This window comes from Macrobrachium nipponense, chromosome 39 (genome assembly GCF_015104395.2).
Source record: "Macrobrachium nipponense isolate FS-2020 chromosome 39, ASM1510439v2, whole genome shotgun sequence".
Taxonomy (NCBI): domain Eukaryota; kingdom Metazoa; phylum Arthropoda; class Malacostraca; order Decapoda; family Palaemonidae; genus Macrobrachium; species Macrobrachium nipponense.
Genome location: NC_061099.1, coordinates 13,808,081 through 13,828,416, shown reverse-complemented (window position 1 = coordinate 13,828,416; position 20,336 = coordinate 13,808,081). Strand labels below are relative to the sequence as shown.

Sequence of the window (20,336 nt, the reverse complement as noted above, 5' to 3'; positions counted from 1 at the left end):
AGCCTTAGACGATAGCAATTGTGAAGGAGGCGACTGCGGGGCTTCAGTTTTAAACTTCTCTTCAAAGAGGTTCGAAGCAATTGAACCAAAACCTGGTAATCTGAAGATACTGCTGATGATTGTTCATCAGTTAATTCCTCCGACAAGTTTTCTTCTTGAGATTCATTACTACCCTCCGAATCTCGGCGAATGTCTGAAGAAACATTACGTCGTGCGTCCAGCTGCGCGCCATGCCTGGCGTCAAGCCGAGCGTCCAGCCGAGAGTCCTGCCGAGCGTCACGCTTGGCATCCAGCCGAGCGTCCCGCCCGGCGTTGAGCCGAGCGCCCAGTCGAACGTCAGGCCTGGCGTCAAGTCTCGCTGCCGCCTTAACGTCGTGCTCTGCAGACCTTCGTCACGAAATCTGGAAGGCGAGGTAACAGGAGACAAAGCGAGGCGATGAGAAGGAGACTGCCTGGATCTCTTGACTGGCAGTGTATCATCCTTCCTCCTGTGACGTGAATTATCCTCTTTCTCTGCAACTAATAAGGCAATTTGATGTTGCAAATTCTCAATCTTCTTCGATTTAGGGCTGATCCTGTGAGAAGATGAGGGGCGAGGGGAAGCCCTCCTCCTTCTCACATGGACCGCCACAGGTATATCCTTAGCGCAACCAGGGGCGCTCAAAAGCATTGTCGTCAAAAGACATCCTCTCGGCGACGATCACACAAACAGAAGAAGAGAAAGGACGTGAAGCGTCTTTCTCCCTTAGACCAAAGGTGCCGGTTGCCTGTGCGACACCTTGCACCTTTGCTCTCTTTTTCGGTGGAGAGTCTTCGAATTGTTCTGGAGACGACCGCAAAACAGAAGGGGCTAAGGGATGTGCAGCGTCCTCCTCTGAGGAATCAAAAGCGGCGGCCGCTTGTGCGACATCTATCGTCTTTGTCCTCTTCAAAGGGCGCGATCGCTTCCGAAAGCTCCAACCGCTGCGCGGGGAGGACGATTCTGATGACGAAAAGCACTCTTTCAAGATCCGTTTACGAACTTTGGAAGCCTGGGAAGCACCCCCAGGTCTTGCCGAAGGAACGTCAGATCGGTTGTCCGACCCCCCTTCCGCAACATCGGAGCATTATCACTACACACCACTGCACTATTAACACCTTCTAATGCTTGCACTTTTGATTCCAGGCTACGCAAAGATTCAAGAATCATTGATAGGGTATTACCCTCCACAGACACTTATGTAGGGCCCGAAGGCATCACAGGTTTAGGAGGGATAAATTCCACTGGATGTGTAACTGGCGTTACACTCCTTCTTACCCTATCTCTTTCTATTTTAGACACATATGATTCATACGCCTTCCACGCAGAATCAGACATACTCTCACATTCATTGCAGCGATCATCAAACACACAAACATGTTTCCGACAATTCGCGCACACTGTATGAGGGTCTACCGAAGATTTCGGTAGCCTCACCTTGCATTCTTCCACACCACATACTCTGGCGCTAGTCGAACTAGATCCAGACATCTCAAGTTTAAGGAAAAATCAAGCCAAATTCAAAACCAATCCACAATTAGCGTATGCCTAACCACCGATCCAAATCAAATAACCAAAAAAAATCAATCGGGATACTCAAGTGACCAAAAGAGTTCCAAAATCCAATGACGGAGGTGCAGAAAACACTTGTTGGCTGCACCGGCGACAGAAAATATCTGACAGAAAATGGGAATGGTTCCTGACGCCCGCCTCCCAGCGGCGGGAATGGGTACTACCACCTGGCCAACCACTGCGTGTGCCGGGAGTTTTGAAATTCTGTCGGACTTCGGAGAATACAGCTATATATATATCTGGCAGGTAAGGTTCATGAATAAACACTAACTTTTACTCAAAGGAATGATTTCAAGAAATATCTCACAAAGTTATGCACATAAAAAAAATTATGAAAAATATATTCATATAAGGTACTCTAAAGTACAACGAAGTACGTAGCTCTTCACAAGGTTACATAGAGAAACAAATTACCAAATGTAAAAATCACATTTATTTGCAGTATTCATATGGCCTTGATCATAGGCCAAGGGGTACAAATAAAAACATAAGATCAGTTAGCAAAAACTACTATATCCAACTACTCTAAAATGCACTGCTTTATTCACAAATCTAAACTGACGTTAAAAAAATTATATGGTAAAAATGTTCTAAAATTACATACACATAAGTTGTACTTTCAACACTGAGCTAACTATACTGACATTACAATATAAACAATATAAACTACAAATAGAACTAAAACTAAATAGTGAAATTAAATAAAGAAAACATATTCTTCATTACAGAAACTCCTCCACATGCAAGCAGACTGCCCTCAATTTAAAAACTCCCTTCAAAGGCAATGATTAAACATACATGTGTACTGTGTATCTAAGGTCATATTACTACTGTGTAACTACAACTGAGTACTGGTCTATAAGTTCAAAACTTTGCAATATACACTAAATAATCCATCATATACATTTTTACCTTAATAATACTACAGTATTTGCATATTTGAAATTTTGTAAGTAGTGGAGGGTCTGTAACTAAAATCAAAACTTGCCATAAGGAAAACAAATATAACTGCCAGATTTTCAAGTTACTCAGATATTCTCATAATCTAATCATATTCTAGAATTCTATATGTTACTGATAAAACTATATAGCTTAGGAACTTACAATTGTGGAGTATGCATAATAACCAGTTTCAAAACATTCCTCCCCATCCCAATTATTTATGAATCACAGGTCTATTAAAAATCCTTATTCTACTATAAAGATCTAGTCACTGTCACTGTCAAATATAACACCACCAGAGCTTTTCTTTACAGCAAATGGGGTTTTCTGGCTTGCCTTCTGACTTGCACGAGAGAAGGAATCCATGATACTGAACTGTTTTGGCTGAAACAAAAATGTTTGTATTAACAGTATTACTGTATTTCCCAGTCCTATCAAATTATAAACAATGAAACAATATTGTAGCAACTATTAACACTAATTCTAAATTCATAAGGCCCATGCATTAATATTAATTTGCTACAAGAAATTATGGAGCTGAAAAATGACAGGCATGTCCAGCCCACATTCTGTCTGCAACACCGCTCATTTTTCTGTGTAGCCTCAACTGTATTTTTGTTTGTTTGTATGGTGTTTTTATGTTGCATTGGACCAGTGGTTATTCAACAACGGGACCAACAGCTTTATGAGACTTCCGAACCACGTCAAGAGTGAACTTCTATCACCAGAACTACATATCTTTGACCCTGAATGGAATGCCAGAGAATTGAACTAGCAGTCACAGAGGTGGCAGACCAAGATCAAACTGACCACGCCAGTGAGGCGCTCTTAACTGTATCGGATATCTGAATTAACATCTACATGCAAGGCTTCCTTGCTTCCTTGGACCTAAGAGTGATATTTGCATGACTTGATTCTCCAGTTCTAAGGAAGACTTCACTGCTTACTTATGTTACTTCTGATGACGGCTATATAGGCATAGCACGTACTTGGGTTTTCTTAAGTCATCACAGGACTGGGGACATTGCTTTCTTGAGGCCCATGCTTGCTTGTTCTATTCTTTCATCCCTGATTCCATTTTGTCCCTCCTTCCTGGATTCATGGTTTTCTATACTGGTGTGGCTTCTAGGGTATCACACTGAGACCACCTGTCTGAAGATAAGATGACTGAATGGTCAGTGTCCATATCTGACGACTAAACCAAGTCTTACTTGTGATAGGCATTAGAGTCAACCTTGGACAACCCTAACCTGACCTGTGAGGGACCATACCAACCTGGGCAGTGGATGTGGATGGAAAGTCTCACACAACACCAAGGCAAATGGATGATCCAACTATAGTTGGCACACAGAGTGCAAGGGGACTCATCTCCAGAGTGACAGGAAATGTGCAATAAGATAACCAGTCTTGATGCACATGATTTAGCACCATAAAGGAAAGGAAGCTGAAGACTGCATACACCTCCTCTCCCATGAAGCACAGAAAAGCTATTGGTTACAAGCATGTTTAGGGAGAATAACATCTCCCCTACACCCAAAAACTCTGTCCTGCTAATGGGATCATCTCTGTTGCCCTTCTTCTGTGAAGAATGGCACTGTTGTGAAATAAGATGAAACCTCTTGCTGAGGGAAGACTTCTGAATTGAATTTCTACTTTTTCAGTAGCCTCGGTAAGGTAAGGAAAAGGAACAGGAGGAAGAAGAGAAAGAGCAGCATTCCCCAACCATATCTATGCTTTGTCTCTCATTGTCTGTCCTCATGATCATGGGCTTAATTGAAGCAAGCTTTTAGGTAGACGCAAGAGTTGCAATACCTATATCTCAAGAGCCTACCACAAAACAGGAAAACAGGAATACCTGTAAAATGAACTGTAGAAATAGCAGGCACATAACTAAACAGCAGGAAGGTGGCCCAGTTTTTGGGATAAAGAATGTCACAATCCAACAGCTGGATTAATCTGTTTTCAATTGCTGTTGTTAAGATTCAATATCCCAAAAACTGCCATTTACTAAAGGTGATGGATTTAAAACTGATAAGGTAACAAATCACTGACAGGAACATATATAAAATAAAATTTTATATATATTTACCCAATAATTACAGAGCCATTAGTTTTCCACGTATGGCAGCCTAAATTTAAATTTCAAAGGTAGCACTTCGATTGCTCAGTGTAGGTATACAGTGCTGGCTACTAACAGAAATATTATGAATGACTTACCTAACCATCTCATTCTGTTGTGTGCATAATGTCCATCAGAGGGGAGGAGGGAGGGTTCTGATCATGAAATGACTGGATAAGTATATATAAAACTTTATCTTATAAAAATGTCATTTTTATATGAGTGACTTACAAAGTAATTACATAGCTGACTCCAAATTGAAAGGAGGTGGGATCATGGACATATTTTACTCCAAAACATTAGGTCATGTAATGAATTTGAAATAGTAAAGTTGTTAGCATTGAAAACAATACTTGTCATTTTCTATCAGTTAACAGATAAAAGGTGGATACTGTCTCTGGTTGGTGCTCAACTTAACTCGTAGTGGCGTGGCAGCATAGCCAAGGGCGGCCTCCTACTTAGGGGAAACTTTGCAGCGAAGGGAACTGCTCCGATAGCTAGCAAAGCATGATAGGTCCCTGCCCTTGCCCTGGGCACAACACCAACATAAAAACAACTAGACAAAGCTGATACCTACACTGAAATAAAGCTATAACCCATCCACTGAGATGGTACATGCTTTAGGTACATTGTACCCCCTGGCTCTCCAAACTCAGCACCTTACTAAAAAGGTGAAGAGACAGTAGGAGAACATCCTGTGCTTCCTTCTGCAATGCCAAGCCAATCACTAAAAATGGTCAAGAGCTAATGGAAAATTTCAAGACTGTTTAAGCTTTCATAAAAATAGTAAGAAGCAAAGATCACTTACATTTCCGGTAGGTCGATAGAGGCTCTTCTGATGCCCTTAGCTTTGCTTCAAAGTAAGCAAAACGTACTCCAAAACACTGAATGTCTAAAAAATGAAGTTCACATAAGATGGAAGACAACTAGTTTAGACATAGGAAGATATGGGTTTTTGCCCTAATTTCCTAGGTATTGAATGGTCCTCCGATTCCAGTTCAGTCCAGGGTATTACTGAAAAATTCCAACTGGACAGAAAGCTCTCTATTCTACTTCAGAGCTGGGGAGCACTACTGGGCACTTGTAGCAAGAGCTGACACTTGGAGGATAAGTTGGCATCAGAGGAGCTGGGTGCCAGGAGTTCTGGAGCTAGTGGACACTCGGAGCATGAACTGGCACCAGGCTGTGGCTGGTGCCAAAGGAGCTGGGTGCCAGGCTAGCTTGGAGCTTGGAAGCTGGCAGAAACTTGGAGCACAGCCTGGCCCCAGATGAGCTGGGCACTAGGTGTGTTAGGAGATCGTGAGATATCAGGTGTTCCTGGAAGTCAAGGAATTCTGTAATGATCTAAAAAGAGAAAGAATGGATCTAGGTCATACATGGGCCCTTGAACTTGGCAAAAATAACCAAGGGTAATAAGCAATCAGAGTCAATTTCTTTCTTGCTTGGATAGGTAAAGGACTTGAGGAGGGACTGAGATTGGGAAAAAAATCTAGATTCCTGTGGTTAAACCTGAATTAAGCATAGCTCTATATGCTCCTAAATGAAGGAGTACTAGAGAACATAAACCTCCTTAGGAAAGAGGTAATCTGCCATTCAAAAGCCTTTTTGACTAACCATCCTCCAGGACGCTTGAAGTCTGTCCGGAAAAGAGCGGACCACCTTTGGTGGTACAGAACCCCGGTCCTCAACCATACCAGAACTTGACATAATCAGATTTCCAAGCAAAATTTCTAGTAAATTTTGGATTGGAGCTCGAATAAAAAACCGGAACCCGACCCGATGAACCAAATGATTTTTGTAAACAAGTGTTTCAGTCAGACGCTGCCAGTTGGTGTTGTTCCCATGCTTTGTTTAAAGCCAGATCACTTTGCTGCTATTGTTTTGAACAGGTACACACTTGTAAAGGAATATTTCCTTAGTTTTTGTGGCTTTCTGTCCAGGCATTCCCTGGTTATCAGCAGTGGTTCTGTTCTCCTCGGTGTACTGATAAGCGAACACTATCATTAACTGAAACTCGGCGATTTATGGCTCTCAAGGCACCAAGTTTCAGTTAATGGCACCTATCTTAGTTATGTTATGGCACCATAACTATTATAGGGACCTTATGGTGCCGATACCCGAAACTTGGCCCGTTATGGCGCCATAAATTGCTGATTTTCAACCACCATAAAACTGGATTGCCATTAACTGACTGTATTTTGATTCAATCATGGGTCCCAAGACAGCTATTGCAGACAAGCAGAAGAGGAAAATGTTAAGAACCACAACTAGACTTGAGGAGATTACTGAAAAGTATGAGAGGCATTTGTGTGACTGATTTAGCTTCTTATCTTTAATATATTATTAACCTACTTTAAAAATTAAATTTGTTTTTCAATATTTCATTATTAGCAAAAAGATCTGTGCCTACCCAGTACAGTACATACTACCTAGCCTAGCCTATGGCGTTCAGTCAACCATCAGTAATACAGCTACACTAGACGCAGGCCAGGTTTTCTGATACAATATACAGGCAGTACCCGGGTTACGACAGGTTCGGCTTACGACGTTCCGAGGTTAAGGCGCTTCTCAATTATATTCATCAGAAATTATTTCCAGGGTTACGACACCTACAATGCTGATCTGGCACAAGAAATATGACCCCAAAAATGCAAAATAATCAATAATTGAAGTTTTTTTTATGAAAAATGCAATACGAATGCAGTTTACATAGTTTTCAATGCACCCAAAGCATTGAAAGTAAGGTTTTCTTAGGATTTTTGATGAAGTTCTGGCTTACGACGATTTTCGGGTTACAACGTGTCTCAAGAACGGAACCCCTGTCGTAACCCGGGGACTGCCTGTATCTGGTTACCCGCGCCGATATCCAATTAACAGTGCCGCTAAGCGGGTTTTCAATGCTGTTATCGCCGATAACAGCACATTTAAAAATAAGTACAGCGGACCAACCGTATTCGCATTCTCCGGATTTAAGGACTTTCACATTCGCGGATTTCTCTCTGGAACATTTCCCCGCATTATTCCCGGAAAATTTGCCTATTTGCGGTATTTTTCTATGAGAAATATCCACAAATGCCTGGTTTTTTTCATCAATTTCATCATAAAATGCACTTTTTGTGATATAACTATTAAAAAAACATGGTAAGTATGAACATTTTTTGTGGGTTTTTCTTGAGTTTTAACTAACAAAATAGGAGGTTTTAAGCATTTTTAATAGGGTTCCAACTATTCGCGGGTTCTAACTATTAACGGGGGTGTCTGGTAGGCATCCCCCACAAATACGGGAGGACCACTGTATGTCTAATACGATACGTTATTTAACTCTGAACTTATTTAACTGTAACTTATGTTTAATGTTTTGTGTAAAAAGCCAAGATTAGGGTAACAACTGGTGGCTAAGAATGGATTAATCCATTTTCAGTTACTATTTCTTATGAAAAAAATGTATCCAGATCTCGAACTAATCACATCTTGACTCTTCTTCTGGACCAGATTAGCGTTAAGGTCTGGGGTTCTACTGTATCTCCTGAGGGAGGCTGAACGAGGAGAAACGGTTGGGGAGGAACTTGGAGGGTCTAGCAACAACCATCACAGATTCAGGAGACATTACATGTGGGACAGAATGGGGCTAAGAGGGTCCTCAAAATGTTACAATGAGCTGAAACTTGTTTAGAGTTTCCCTGGATCATGTGTAAGGCAAGGAAGACAAAGAAGGATCAGTCTGTATATGATGAATGTTGCCTGTACTAGAGGGTTTGGGACTGGAGCACCCAAAGTTGTCACACCTCATATAGCCCACAGATCCCAAGAGACTAAGGGATCGAAGGCCCACTTGGAAGGAAGGACACTCTTCTGACAACTTGATATGACTGTCAGACCTTTAGTGCACTGAAAAATTTACATGGCCAGAAACTTCATTGATTTGCCCACCAAATATGTTCTTTTGTTATTGGGGATCATGGCGTGAACTGCAGACAAATGGCACACTTGCTGTTGACTGTGGCCCGTCTGGACAGATAATACCTTGTACAGCCTGAAGCATATGTGGAACTATATGTAGCAACGAACTTGTATCTGGCAAACTTAAAAAGGGCTGCAAAATCCATAATCTACCAAAATTTAAGCACAGCAAAAAACAGGGGCTCAATCCAAAAGCACTGACCAACTGTGACCAACTCTGTAGGTCAAACACAATCCTCTAAAATTAGCCTGTGAGTGGGCATTAGGCACTCAGAGGTGGAAGCAGACAACAAATGGTGCCAAGTGCTCTGGAAGAGGGGGCAGGTGTTTGGGAATCTGCACCTGGTGCTAGTTGGTTGGCGCCAGGAAACGAAGTTAAATCTAGACATGAAGTCAGACTGAAGGAGTGACAGCGGGAACCACAGTGAAAATGTAGAAAGGCTGAGAGATGAAGCTAGCCTCCCTACTCCTAGACAGAAAGCAGAGAACAGCAGCTGTAATTGTGTGATGAAACAAAATGACAAATTCGTAAAGGACAAGATGAGAGACAAATTAAGGCAATGTCTCTCTTCAACATGGAGACATAGATTACTGAAGCCCAAAAGGGAGAAAGATAAGAGGCACCTGTCTTGCTCCTTTCCAAATAAATCCAAACCCCTGATAAGAGACACCTGTCCTGCTCCTTTCCAAATAAATCCAAACCCCTAACTCCTGGAGATACTTAACAGATGAAGGAAAGTCAGAGGAGGAGGCTTCTTAGAAGGCTCATAATGGGAAGCTGATACTGAAGAATGGCTGTCTGGTGAACGGAGTCAGGTGCCAGCCAGCTGAAAGACTGGAGGCAGGTATTCAATCAGAAACTGGCTTTCATAAAAGAACATGGTGTATTTTTGCAAAACAGCACATACTCATTAAGACACATTGCCAGTGACTGTCTAACACTACACCTCCATCAAGACACCTTTTCTAGGGCTGTCTGCCGACACCTGAGAATAGTCTAGAGGTTCAACCAAGGGGCAACTATCAAGGGCAACCCCCCCTCCCCCCCCCACAGGACTCCCTCAGACTGCCAGTATATCTTCTCTCTAGTGCAGGGGAGCAGGACAGTGACGTTAGGGCTAGGAGATCTGAGGGGTCAGATAGCCACCTTCTCTACTACACTTACAGTACGATGCCATTCCAGTGGCTGTCTGTCAATACCTGGGACTAGCAACAGGCTGTATTGAGGCGGCGACTACCTGTATGTAAACCACTAGAACATCCCTGGCCCTCCAGTAGGTCTTCTCCCCTGTGTGGGGGAGCGGGACAGGGACCTTAGTCTAGGAGCATTGGGGGACAAATAGTCACCTCTTCCAATGCACAACACTTCACTGTTACAAAGTTAAATTCACGATAACCAAAATATAAGGCTGGTAAAGGCATGGGAAGGAAGCCAGGGAGCCAGGCACGGGAGCAAGTAGATAATATAGGACGGTTATTAGCAGGAGAGAATTGGCTACAGGTACTGCGAGCTCTGAGCTGGGCCCAGGAGGGAGGAGGCAGGTAGAGGTAGGTGGTGGTTGCTCCTGTGCGCAGGGAGCCAGGAGGAAGCAGGAGGTGGGTGGAGGTTAGTGGTGGGTGTTTTTGGTAATCTCGGTTAATGATTACTTTAATGAAAAATAATCAATCAGTAATTGATTATTAACTACATTTTGTACATCTTTATAGCAATTTCAGGCACCTGGGCATTTAAAACATGCATAAAATGTATGAATAACATTAGTATTTCATATATTCACACACGTATACATTTTAAGATAACATAAATGCATGTGTATATATAAAAGTAGTTTCAGCATTACAGTATCAAAGCAAACCAGATTATAATATTGCAGAACTATGTGCTTTTATTTTCTAATTAGTGATAAAAGAAGAAAAAATAATTTACAAATAGTTGATTATTCAAAAAGAAATTGATTACTAGAATTCTGAGGAAAAAATCAAAGTAATCAAATCCAATAACCAATTACGCCCACCACTAGTGGAGGCAAGTGGCCTGCGCTCCAGTCGTCACCACCATGTGAGCTGGAGGCTAGGAGCTAAAGATGTGGAACTTTCATGATTGTGTGACATGCTAACCTTATCTGTTAACGTTCCAAAATAATGCCGAAGCAAGAATAGGTAGTCAATACTCAGCTGATAAGAACATTTCCACCTAAGGTTCACCACAGCAAAAAATTACACACCATTCTCTCCTTTTCAGTTCTCTGCAAAGGAAAGTGTAATGAGTAGCCCAGGCCTGCTAAACAAACCAAATTTCAAATGTTTTGGCCTAACTGAAAACATTTGACCTAAAAGGATTGGTGTAACATTCAAGAATTATTTTAAGGTTATTTAGCAGCAGCTTGCAATAGCCTATGGCTGGTAAACAAATCCTAAAAGCAAAAGTATGGCCAAATGGAATGATTTAACATTCAAGAATTACTTTTAAGGTAATCAATTACCAGTGGCTGGGCATATGCCTATGCCCAGTAAACAATTCATGAATGCAAAAGTTTTTGGCCTAATGGAATGGTGTAAAATTCAAGAACTACTTTTAAAGCAATTATCTACTGGCAACTTGCACGTAGCCTAAGCCCAGTAAGCAAATAATAAATACAAAAGTTTTGCCCTAAAGGAATGGTATAACATTCAAGAATTACTTTTAAGACAAAACTATTACTGGTGACTTGCAAGTAGCCAGCTTGATGACAAATTTGAATCAACGTAATAACAAAAATAACAAGACTCATCCTGAAAGATTTCTGCCTGAAGGCTATGAAATACGCATTCCGGTGGTTGTGTAATACTACCAAAATCCAGTGATATAACCAGAAAATAAGAATAAGCTGCCGTAAGCACTTGATGTTTCACCAAGCCCAGCAGAAAACAGAATGAGGTGGTTAGCTAAGTTGTTCTTAATATTGCTGTTAGGAGCCAGTACTGTATACCTACACTGAGCAATTGCAGCACTACCAGCACAATTTGAATTTAGGCTGCTGTATATGGAACATTAATGGCGCAGCAAGACTATACAACAAAATACTGCCTAAAGTTAAGATCATACAAGAAGGAAACAAATTTAAAAAAAGAACTAAAGACTCTTCAATTCTGCAGGAGCTATGATACTGATGAGAAAACACTAAACGACAATTATAAAATACGTATAAGAAGCAACTTATTTAGAAAACGTACAAGGGCCTGCCAGAGAGGGTTTCATCCCTGTGGAGGGCTGTACATAAAATCAAACAAATGAACAAATGAGCTATGTAATTATTAGGTAAGTCACTTACATAAAAACTTAATCACAGTAAGCACAGAGGAAAAGTTAAATATATCTTGATTTAACCAGACTACTTAGCTGATTACCTAGCAACATGACCTACAGCTTATTGTCGGATCCAAACCACATTATATCAAGAAATTTATTTCTTATCACCAGAAACAAATTCTTTTGATTCCACGTTGGCAGAGCGGGGAATCGAACTCAGGACTACCGAATCAGTAGGTGAGCATGTAAACCACTCGTCCATCAAGGAACTGTGCAGAGGAGATTGACAAGGAGCATATCTAATGGGATCAGTCACAGCACCAATAGAAATGAAAGCTGAAAAATTCTTTAGTGTGAAAGGGAGTTTTACATCCTGATGAACAGAAGATTCCTTTATGCTCCTCTTTTATTAACAGTTGAACTGGTCCAATAACCAACCATAATGCACCTATAAAATTTTTCCTTAAAACATTCTTGGGACATACAGAGCAGAAAATTGTGGTGTGTCAAAATCATGGGGGATGTGACTACTCCAAACATTCCATGACCAGGAACTTTTTTATTAAGTCACATCTCTCAGACAAAATATAATACGACTAGTATACATCCTCCAAAATATCTAACAAGCAATCACAAAGATGTATAAAAAATATCACATTAGATGTTATAAAGCCTCAGCAATGGTGAAGTCCTGTACTAAAGAGCTGAAAAATTAACTCCACAGCAGCTGAAGGAATAGTGGAGCTACAGTCAGATAAATATGACTCACCTACCCTCCCCTGTCATCATACACCTTTAACAAGTTTCAACTGCCATACCAGCTTGCACTTTATGGTAACTCCTATTATATAATTAATGTTTGTATCCTCTGTCAGAACAAGTACATATCCAAATACATTTTCTGGCTGCTGACTATTATTTTCAATCCGAAGAACAGCAAACAAGACACAACATAATTGTTATTTGTTATATATATTAACCTAACATTTAACCAAAAATAAACAAAGTTCTACAAACTAAGGTGTAATAATAGAGGACTAAAATACAACAAAACATAAAAAGTACATAAAGTGCAGCTAAATCAAATAGTATGTACACTAGTAGTGGTGTGACTACAGAACTCTTTCACAATATGATGTAAGAAACTACAGCATATCTCAACCATACAGATTAGAATCAAAAGAATACTCACAGCAGTTTGCCCTCTTCCTCGTCCTCGCTGTGATGCACCCCTGCCTTTCTTAGGAGAACCAATACTGTAAGGTTGAAAGAAAAATCATAATATCAACTAATTAACTGTTCCATTTCATGTTCTAAATTAATTACTATCTTAAGTAAAAAATAAAAAAAATTATTCCTATCTATACAACAATTGGCATAAAACTATAAATACTGCATTATCAAAATTTGACCACTTATGCTTTCATTAGATGTAGATATACATGGTTATACATATTATTCTATGACTCCCCTTTAATACTGATTCTCTCAATATACACGTAACATTTTTCAAAATATCACCTTTATTAAAATGCTCTGAGGTTTCCCTTAGTAGAGAATGAGTCCCTTATTAAAAATGTTTCATCTGCCATTTCTACAGTTCAGTCCTTTTTCATTGCTCTTAAAAGTCACTTAACCCTTAAACGTCGAGCCGATATTTCCGAAAGTGTCTCCCGTATGCCGGCGGCGTTTGCGAGTGAGCGCCGAAGCGGAAAAAAAGTTTTTTTTTCAAAAAATCACAACACGCTTAATTTTCAAGATTAAGAGTTCATTTTTTGCTCCTTTTTTTGCCATTGCCTGAAGTTTAGCATGCAACCATCAGAAATGAAAAAAATCTCATTATCATATATAAATATTTGAATATATGACAGCGCAAAAAAAAAATTCATATATAATTGTATACAAATCGCGCTGTGACCAAAACAGTTAAAGCTAATGAGTTAATTATTTTTTTCATTGTATTGCACACTAAATTGCAATGATTTTGGTATATAACAAACTGTAAAACAATCAAAGCAACACAGAGAAAATATCATCACAATATGATGCATGAATTCGTAACTCGCGGACATAAAAAAAGCTGTTTTCAAAAATTCACCATAAATCAAAATATTGTGCTAGAGACTTCCCATTTGTTGCAAAATGAAGGTAATTGGTTCAATATTACTAGACTGTAAGTGTTGTAGCTTACAATTGCAATTTTCGACCATTTCGGTCGAGTTAAAGTTGACCGAAGGTCAAATTTTTCCTATTTATCGTTATTTATATGAAAATATTTCAAAACTGATAAAAGCTACAACCATGGGTTGTTTTAAGTTGTATTCTACATGAAATTGCACACATTTCCATATATAAAACTTTATGTAACGGCTAATTTAAAATGGTGCAAACATTACGACAATCAGACGAAAAAATTTAAGATTTTTTCGGAAGAGTTACCGCGCGGACGTAAGGAAAAAGTTTTTTCATAAATTCACCACATATCGAAATATTGTGCTAGAGACTTCCAATTTGTTGCAAAATGAAGGTGAATGATTGAATATTACTAGAATATTAGAGTTTTAGCTTACAGTTGCGTTTTTCTACCATTTTGGTAGAGTCAAAGTTGACTGAAGGCTGAAATTTTGGCACTTATCGTTATTTATATGAAAATATTTCAAAACTGATAAAAGCTACAACCATGAGTTGTTTTTAGTTTGTATTCTACATAAAATTGCGCACATTTTCATATATAATACTCCATGTAATGGCTATATAAAATGTTGCAAAAATTATGTCAAAGTGACGAAATAATTTCCGAGATGTGTCGCTGATGTTTTTTAGTGCGAGAAGAAAGAAATTTGTGCTTGCGTGCCTGGGTAACGATTGTAAACAAAACAATGCCTTGATCCGTGAGCTCCCAGCATCCCCCAAGGCGCGTGATTCAAAAGTTTTTGCCTAGTAGGCCTATAACTATTTTTCCGCGAATTTTTAAAAAAACATTTCTATATCAACGTACCATATGTCCAATCGGCACCCAACAGACAATTTATATCGACGTTTAATACATCCAATCGGCGTTAAAGGGTTAATGTTATGATAACAAAAAAATCTTATACAGCATCTAAAAAGATATATGTAACTCCAGAATAAAATACGTATACCTAAAACAGTAAATATGACATTTCTATAGTAAATGACATTTCTACAATAAAATAAAGTTTAATATATACTAACCAAGTAATTACATAACTATTAGTTATAGTTTCTTTGCAGCAGTTTAGATTCAAATTTCGTGATAGCAACACCGACATTCTGTGTAGGTGACACCAGTCTCACCCCTAGTGTGAGGGTTAGGAATGACTCAGCAGACAATACTCATTCTATTTATGCTTATGTCCATCAGAGGGGGGGAGGGAGGGCTCCCATCATGTAATTACTGGGTAGGTATGTATATATAAAACATTAAATATAAAAATGTAATTTTTATATAATTAACTTATCAAGTAATTACATACCTGATTCCCACATTGACAGAAGGTGGGATACATGGACATAGTATTCTATTCTAAAGCATTTAGTCATGTTATGAATTAGAAACAGAAAAGTTGCTAGCACTGAACTTGTTCCTTGTTAGTCAAGAAACCCTGCAGTAGAAACTGCCTTTGGTTGGTGCTCAATTTAACCTGTGGTGGCGCAGCAGTAAAGGAGAGGGCCACCCCTACTTAAGGGGGAGCTTCGTAGTGGAGGAGTACTCCAATCACTACCAAAGCATCCGTGAAAGTAATGCAGACACAGAAATATCCAATACCCAGCAAAACTTTGAAGGTGACCTTGCCCTGGGTGCAGTACCATAATAAAAACTACCAGATTATGTTGTCACCTACACTGTCAGGTGCTTTTGGTACATTGAACCCTCCCAGCTCCTGAAACTTCAACACTTCACTACAAGGTGAAGGTCCGGACAATAGGAGAGAATCCCATGCCTCCTTCTGCGATACCATACCATACTAAAATTTGCAAGGTACTGCCAAAATTTTAAACACTTAAAACTTTCAAAATTACGAGAAACGAAGAATGATCATACTACCAATAGATCAAATGTCGAATGGACATAAGAGGTATTTATAGCGCTTGAAAGTTAATGAGGTAGAGACTGTTCTAACATCTTTAGCTTTTGCTAAAAGGAGGCAAAAGCTTCTCCTAAATCTGAGTGTGTCTCAGAAGATAAAGTCCATTAGGGTAATAAGCAGATGTTCTAATCAGAGGATGAGATGAGTTCTTGCTATGACATCCTGGGTTATAACTGGTCTGGGATTCCAGTTTCCTAAGAAATACCAGACCATCAAGCCAGGCAGAGAGACTCTCTATTCTCCTCAGCACCAGAGAGCGCTTTAGGCTTCCAGAGAATGAGCTGGCGACAGGCTGTAGTTGTCGTAAGGAGTTTCAATAAAAAGAGATTAGCTCTTGCTAAAACAACATAGTTCTTTGATGGCCTTCAAACCTTAACATTCAAACAGTGGAAAATCTATTCTCCTCAGGGCTAGTGAGCACTATTGGGCAGTCAGAGCAATAGCTGGCATCATACTAAAAGCTAGTATTGGGCTGTTGTTGGCACCAGGAAAGTAGGGTGAAGACTAGCTATGAGCTCAGGTGAAGTCTGGCGCCTGGAAGACACGAATGTTCATAAAACTCTTAAGGGAGAAAGAAAGAGGATCCAGGTCTTGGGCCAGTCCCTGTCCTTGACTAAATTCCCAGGGAAGAAAAGAAAATTATCTTCTTTTTCCTTGCTTGGGCACGTCAGGAACTTAAAAGGAAAATAAGATAGGGATGACAACAAACTATGTCTTTGTGCTTACACATGAGTTATGCATAGTTTGATACCTCATAATGGTGTAATAGCAAAAGAGATATGGTGCAGAGGAGACACAGGGCCCAAGAAACTAGCTTCGGAAAGTCGATCCCCAGGTCTGGAAAATGATGAGAGAAGATTCACTTACAAGATTTGTAATGGTTTCTGCACTGTGTAGGGAAAAACCTCCCAAATGATAATTCTATGTACAGTGTGGAGTCTGTCTGGTGAAAATCAGACTACCTCAGTAGATCTCTTGAACTGAGGTTGTCTGAGAGGACAAGGTGGGGGAAGATCCTGTATGATCCCCCCACAACAGAATAGGTTCAGGAACCATGATATGGGCCAAAATAGGACTAAGCGGACCCACGTAACTAGGAGAAAGTCTGAACATTGTATAGTTCCTCCTTGATCATGAAGGGCATGAGGAGAGGAGGTTTGACAGATTGGACTATAGCATGAAATCTGATGTACATGCTATAAGGATGGTATGGCCACAAAAGGAAGGCACAGAATCCCTGAAGGGGCAAACAGGTCTCAGACAGGTCTGTCCCATAGATTCCACAGATCCCAGCAGTCAGGGAATCAATGGTCCCCTCCTAACATTGCAGTATGTCTGATAAGACTCAAGTTTTATGCACCAATTAAGGAAAAAAAAGGCTTGATTGATCTGTCTACAGAAACATTACTATTCCTATAGATAATTAGAACTGTGGTCCTTTCTGAATGGTTACCACAGTCTACGAGTTCACTAAGGGCAAAAAAGCATTGGGATTATGTGAAGAAACTTTCAACTTAATAAGAAGAAAGTGAAGGGTCGGTCTTTCCAGAGATTGCTTCCTGAAAAATCCCCAGTCCCAAGAAGGCTCTCCAATCCAGCATCAAAGTGTTGAAAAAACATTCATGACTAGGTTCATGGATGAAGGAACTTCCTTCCAGAAAGAACAAATTCAGACGGATAAACATTTAAATACACTCGGGCAACGGGCATTCCCAATGATTATTACAATAATCGCGAGTCTTGCTGAGCACCTGGCTCCCTTGGTTTCGTTGGCCCTCGCCGAGTCCTCAACTTTATCATATTGCCGAGTACCAGGGCGAGAAAAGGCCAGCCCGATTATTGTCATACAAGAGTGGGGTTTTTCTCGCTGAGCATGGGAATTCTTACAAATTCTAATGCTTGTTGAGCACTCACTATTCCGAGTGCTTGGATGGTGAGAAGTCTTTACCAGTGCAGGTACAGACAAGTCCTCTTCTCAGTCTGGTTTGGAGTTATGTAAAGCTGGCAACTGCATGCAACACCTTCTGGATGAATGGTCAAGTACCGTCCTCGTGTACTGGACCTTAGGGTCCGAACATGTAGGACAGCAGACACACAATCCCTCTTGTTCTTCTTCTTGGAGCTTTGGCCTCGAAGGAGAACAGTTAATTGGGAAGAGATAGTTCTTCGTTGACGATTACCACTCATAATTGTGTAGTGGTGATCTGCTCAGCTCACTCGGCTTGGCTCAGCTCTGCAGATCTGAGTGCTCGGTTCTAACGAATGAACTCTCTGCCTCCTAACCTCCCTTTTCAAAAGGGTTCCACTTCCTAAGAAGAGGAAGGTATTTTCTGCCCCTTAAGAAGTCTTGCTTCGAGACTTCTCAGGGTCTGTATCCTTTCCATGGAGAGGAAGTACTTGGCTGTCTCTTTGCCTCACCTGCTCCTTCAGGAGCGGGAACCTGGACACTATCCACAAAATATAGTGCCTCGGGAGCCCCATGAGTCTGAACCCAGGTTTGTTCTATCTGGTTCCAAAGGCGCTCCTCATGGTACCAGGGATGCATCGGGTATACTCATGTACAGGTCTCTCCCAGTGTACAACCCCCAAAGGGGGTTGTACATCCACAGTCGGTGATAAGTAATCTTCTCTCCATCACGATAGTGGCACAGGAAAAGAGAAGGGACCGAGCCGCGTTGGTGACTTGGACCCACCTGTGAAATCCAGGTGTGGCTATTCTTCAGGTGCCAAGATCAATGTCGCTGTCCCTCGGAAAAAGGCATCTGAAGGAGATAGGAGGAGATCCTCTGTGTAGTGCTCTTCGTGAGGTTCGATCACGGAGAAGATAGATGCGTAGCAAGATGTGGTAAGTTCTCACCAGCTTTTACTGCACTTAACTCCAGTCAACTTTCACTCGCGTTCACACAAATGAAATGGTTGTGGGAAATGAATGCTTCTTTAACGGAGTGAGAAAATCGCAAGTTCAGGGAAGAGCAGGCAAGAACAGTCAATCCTCCTTTCTTTTTTCCCTCCACTTCCTGGTTATACCAGAATAAACAAGGAAATAAGAGGAATTCTATGGAGTGAGTCTACTCCTTAGAATTTGAACCCGAGAGACTATGTTTTTGGTTCAATCATAGGATCTTACTGTACATACGTTAATCTGGTCAGGATGGATAGCATCGACAGGTTTGAACACTTCTCCAGTGCTACTGTTTTAAGAACAACCAGTTCGGCTTGAACTAGTCGTCTTTGGTATCATGTTATCACCGTAGAAATCTCCCTTCGGAAAATTTCACCTTCGCTCTCTTCATTAGAGAATGAAGGTCTGCTACCAGTCCTTATTCTTGTCCCTTAAATGAAGAAGAATTAGGAACCTACAAATATATTAGTATATTTCTCTTGTTACATGCTTCTGTTGTCCCAGTAGTAAGTGCATATCTGTAAGTGTAAGTTAAGCCTTTTGGGTCTCCCAAGAGTTACCGGTTTTGATTTCAAGATAACTAGTGGTACTGTTTCCCAACACCACCACAGCATTTGCATGATCACCGAACAAGAGGGTTTTCTTCCCTCCCATTTCGGTTGAGATGCAGATGCTCAAGTGTATCTTTTCTGCGCTCGATAGTTCTAGCAGAACGCATTCCTTCTGGAATGCACTACCAGGCAACCCAGTACGACAAGTCAAGTGAGTGGTATAAGGCTCCATCTCAGTACTGATTGCTCTCCAAGATCCTTTTCGGTTTGGTATTGTTTCTCCTCTGTCAAGGATTAACTACCAATTCGAACCTCTCTGCCCAGCAATCACAGACTTAGGTCTCTGGTTGGATCGGAATTCTCGCATAATGCCCATCTCTCCTGCACCACATTTACCGATGTGAGAATTTTCAGACAGATTTATATCTCACTGGACTCTTTATCATCTTTCTGTTTACCTACAGTATAACAGAAGTCTGTAGAGTAGTCTTCTGTTCCATCGCACCTGCCCCATCAGCTGCTGCGATGACGCAGAATGATTTTCTTCAGACAATTTGAGTTTTGTCTTCTAATATACTTTTTCCTAATTCGTAAGATATTAAATTATTCTTTGTTCACCCCGAATTGTAAATGAATATCCCTGCCTGACTAGCTCTGCTTCCAAAGTAAATACAAACTTCCTTCCTGATCCAACCCACGAGAAGAGGTTCTTCAGGCAGTACAATACCTGTGTTTTCATTACTGAAAGACTCTCTGCCTTCATTGCAAACTCCGACTTTCTCGCCAAGCAGCAATGAAATAGTGGACTAGCTTTTTCAGTCCTCTGTAAAACAACAGGGATTAAAGCCGTCTTCACTGGTTGGTGTCATC

At 40.6% G+C, this 20,336-nt stretch overlaps 2 protein-coding genes across 2 annotated transcripts in view; one reads left to right on the top strand and one right to left on the bottom strand.

The window, feature by feature from the left end:
• Positions 1–20,336, top strand: part of LOC135209963 (double-strand break repair protein MRE11-like) — a 185,147-nt gene that overhangs the window by 102,714 nt on the left and 62,097 nt on the right.
• Positions 2,006–20,336, bottom strand: part of LOC135210142 (double-strand break repair protein MRE11-like) — a 71,088-nt gene continuing 52,757 nt past the window's right edge. The window contains exons 13-14 of the mRNA XM_064242961.1: positions 13,094–13,157; positions 2,006–2,917 (exon numbers count right to left, since the gene is read on the bottom strand). Of these exons, the coding sequence (XP_064099031.1) occupies positions 2,798–2,917; positions 13,094–13,157 (184 nt within the window). The 3' untranslated portion in view covers positions 2,006–2,797. The remainder of the gene's footprint in view (positions 2,918–13,093; positions 13,158–20,336) is intronic.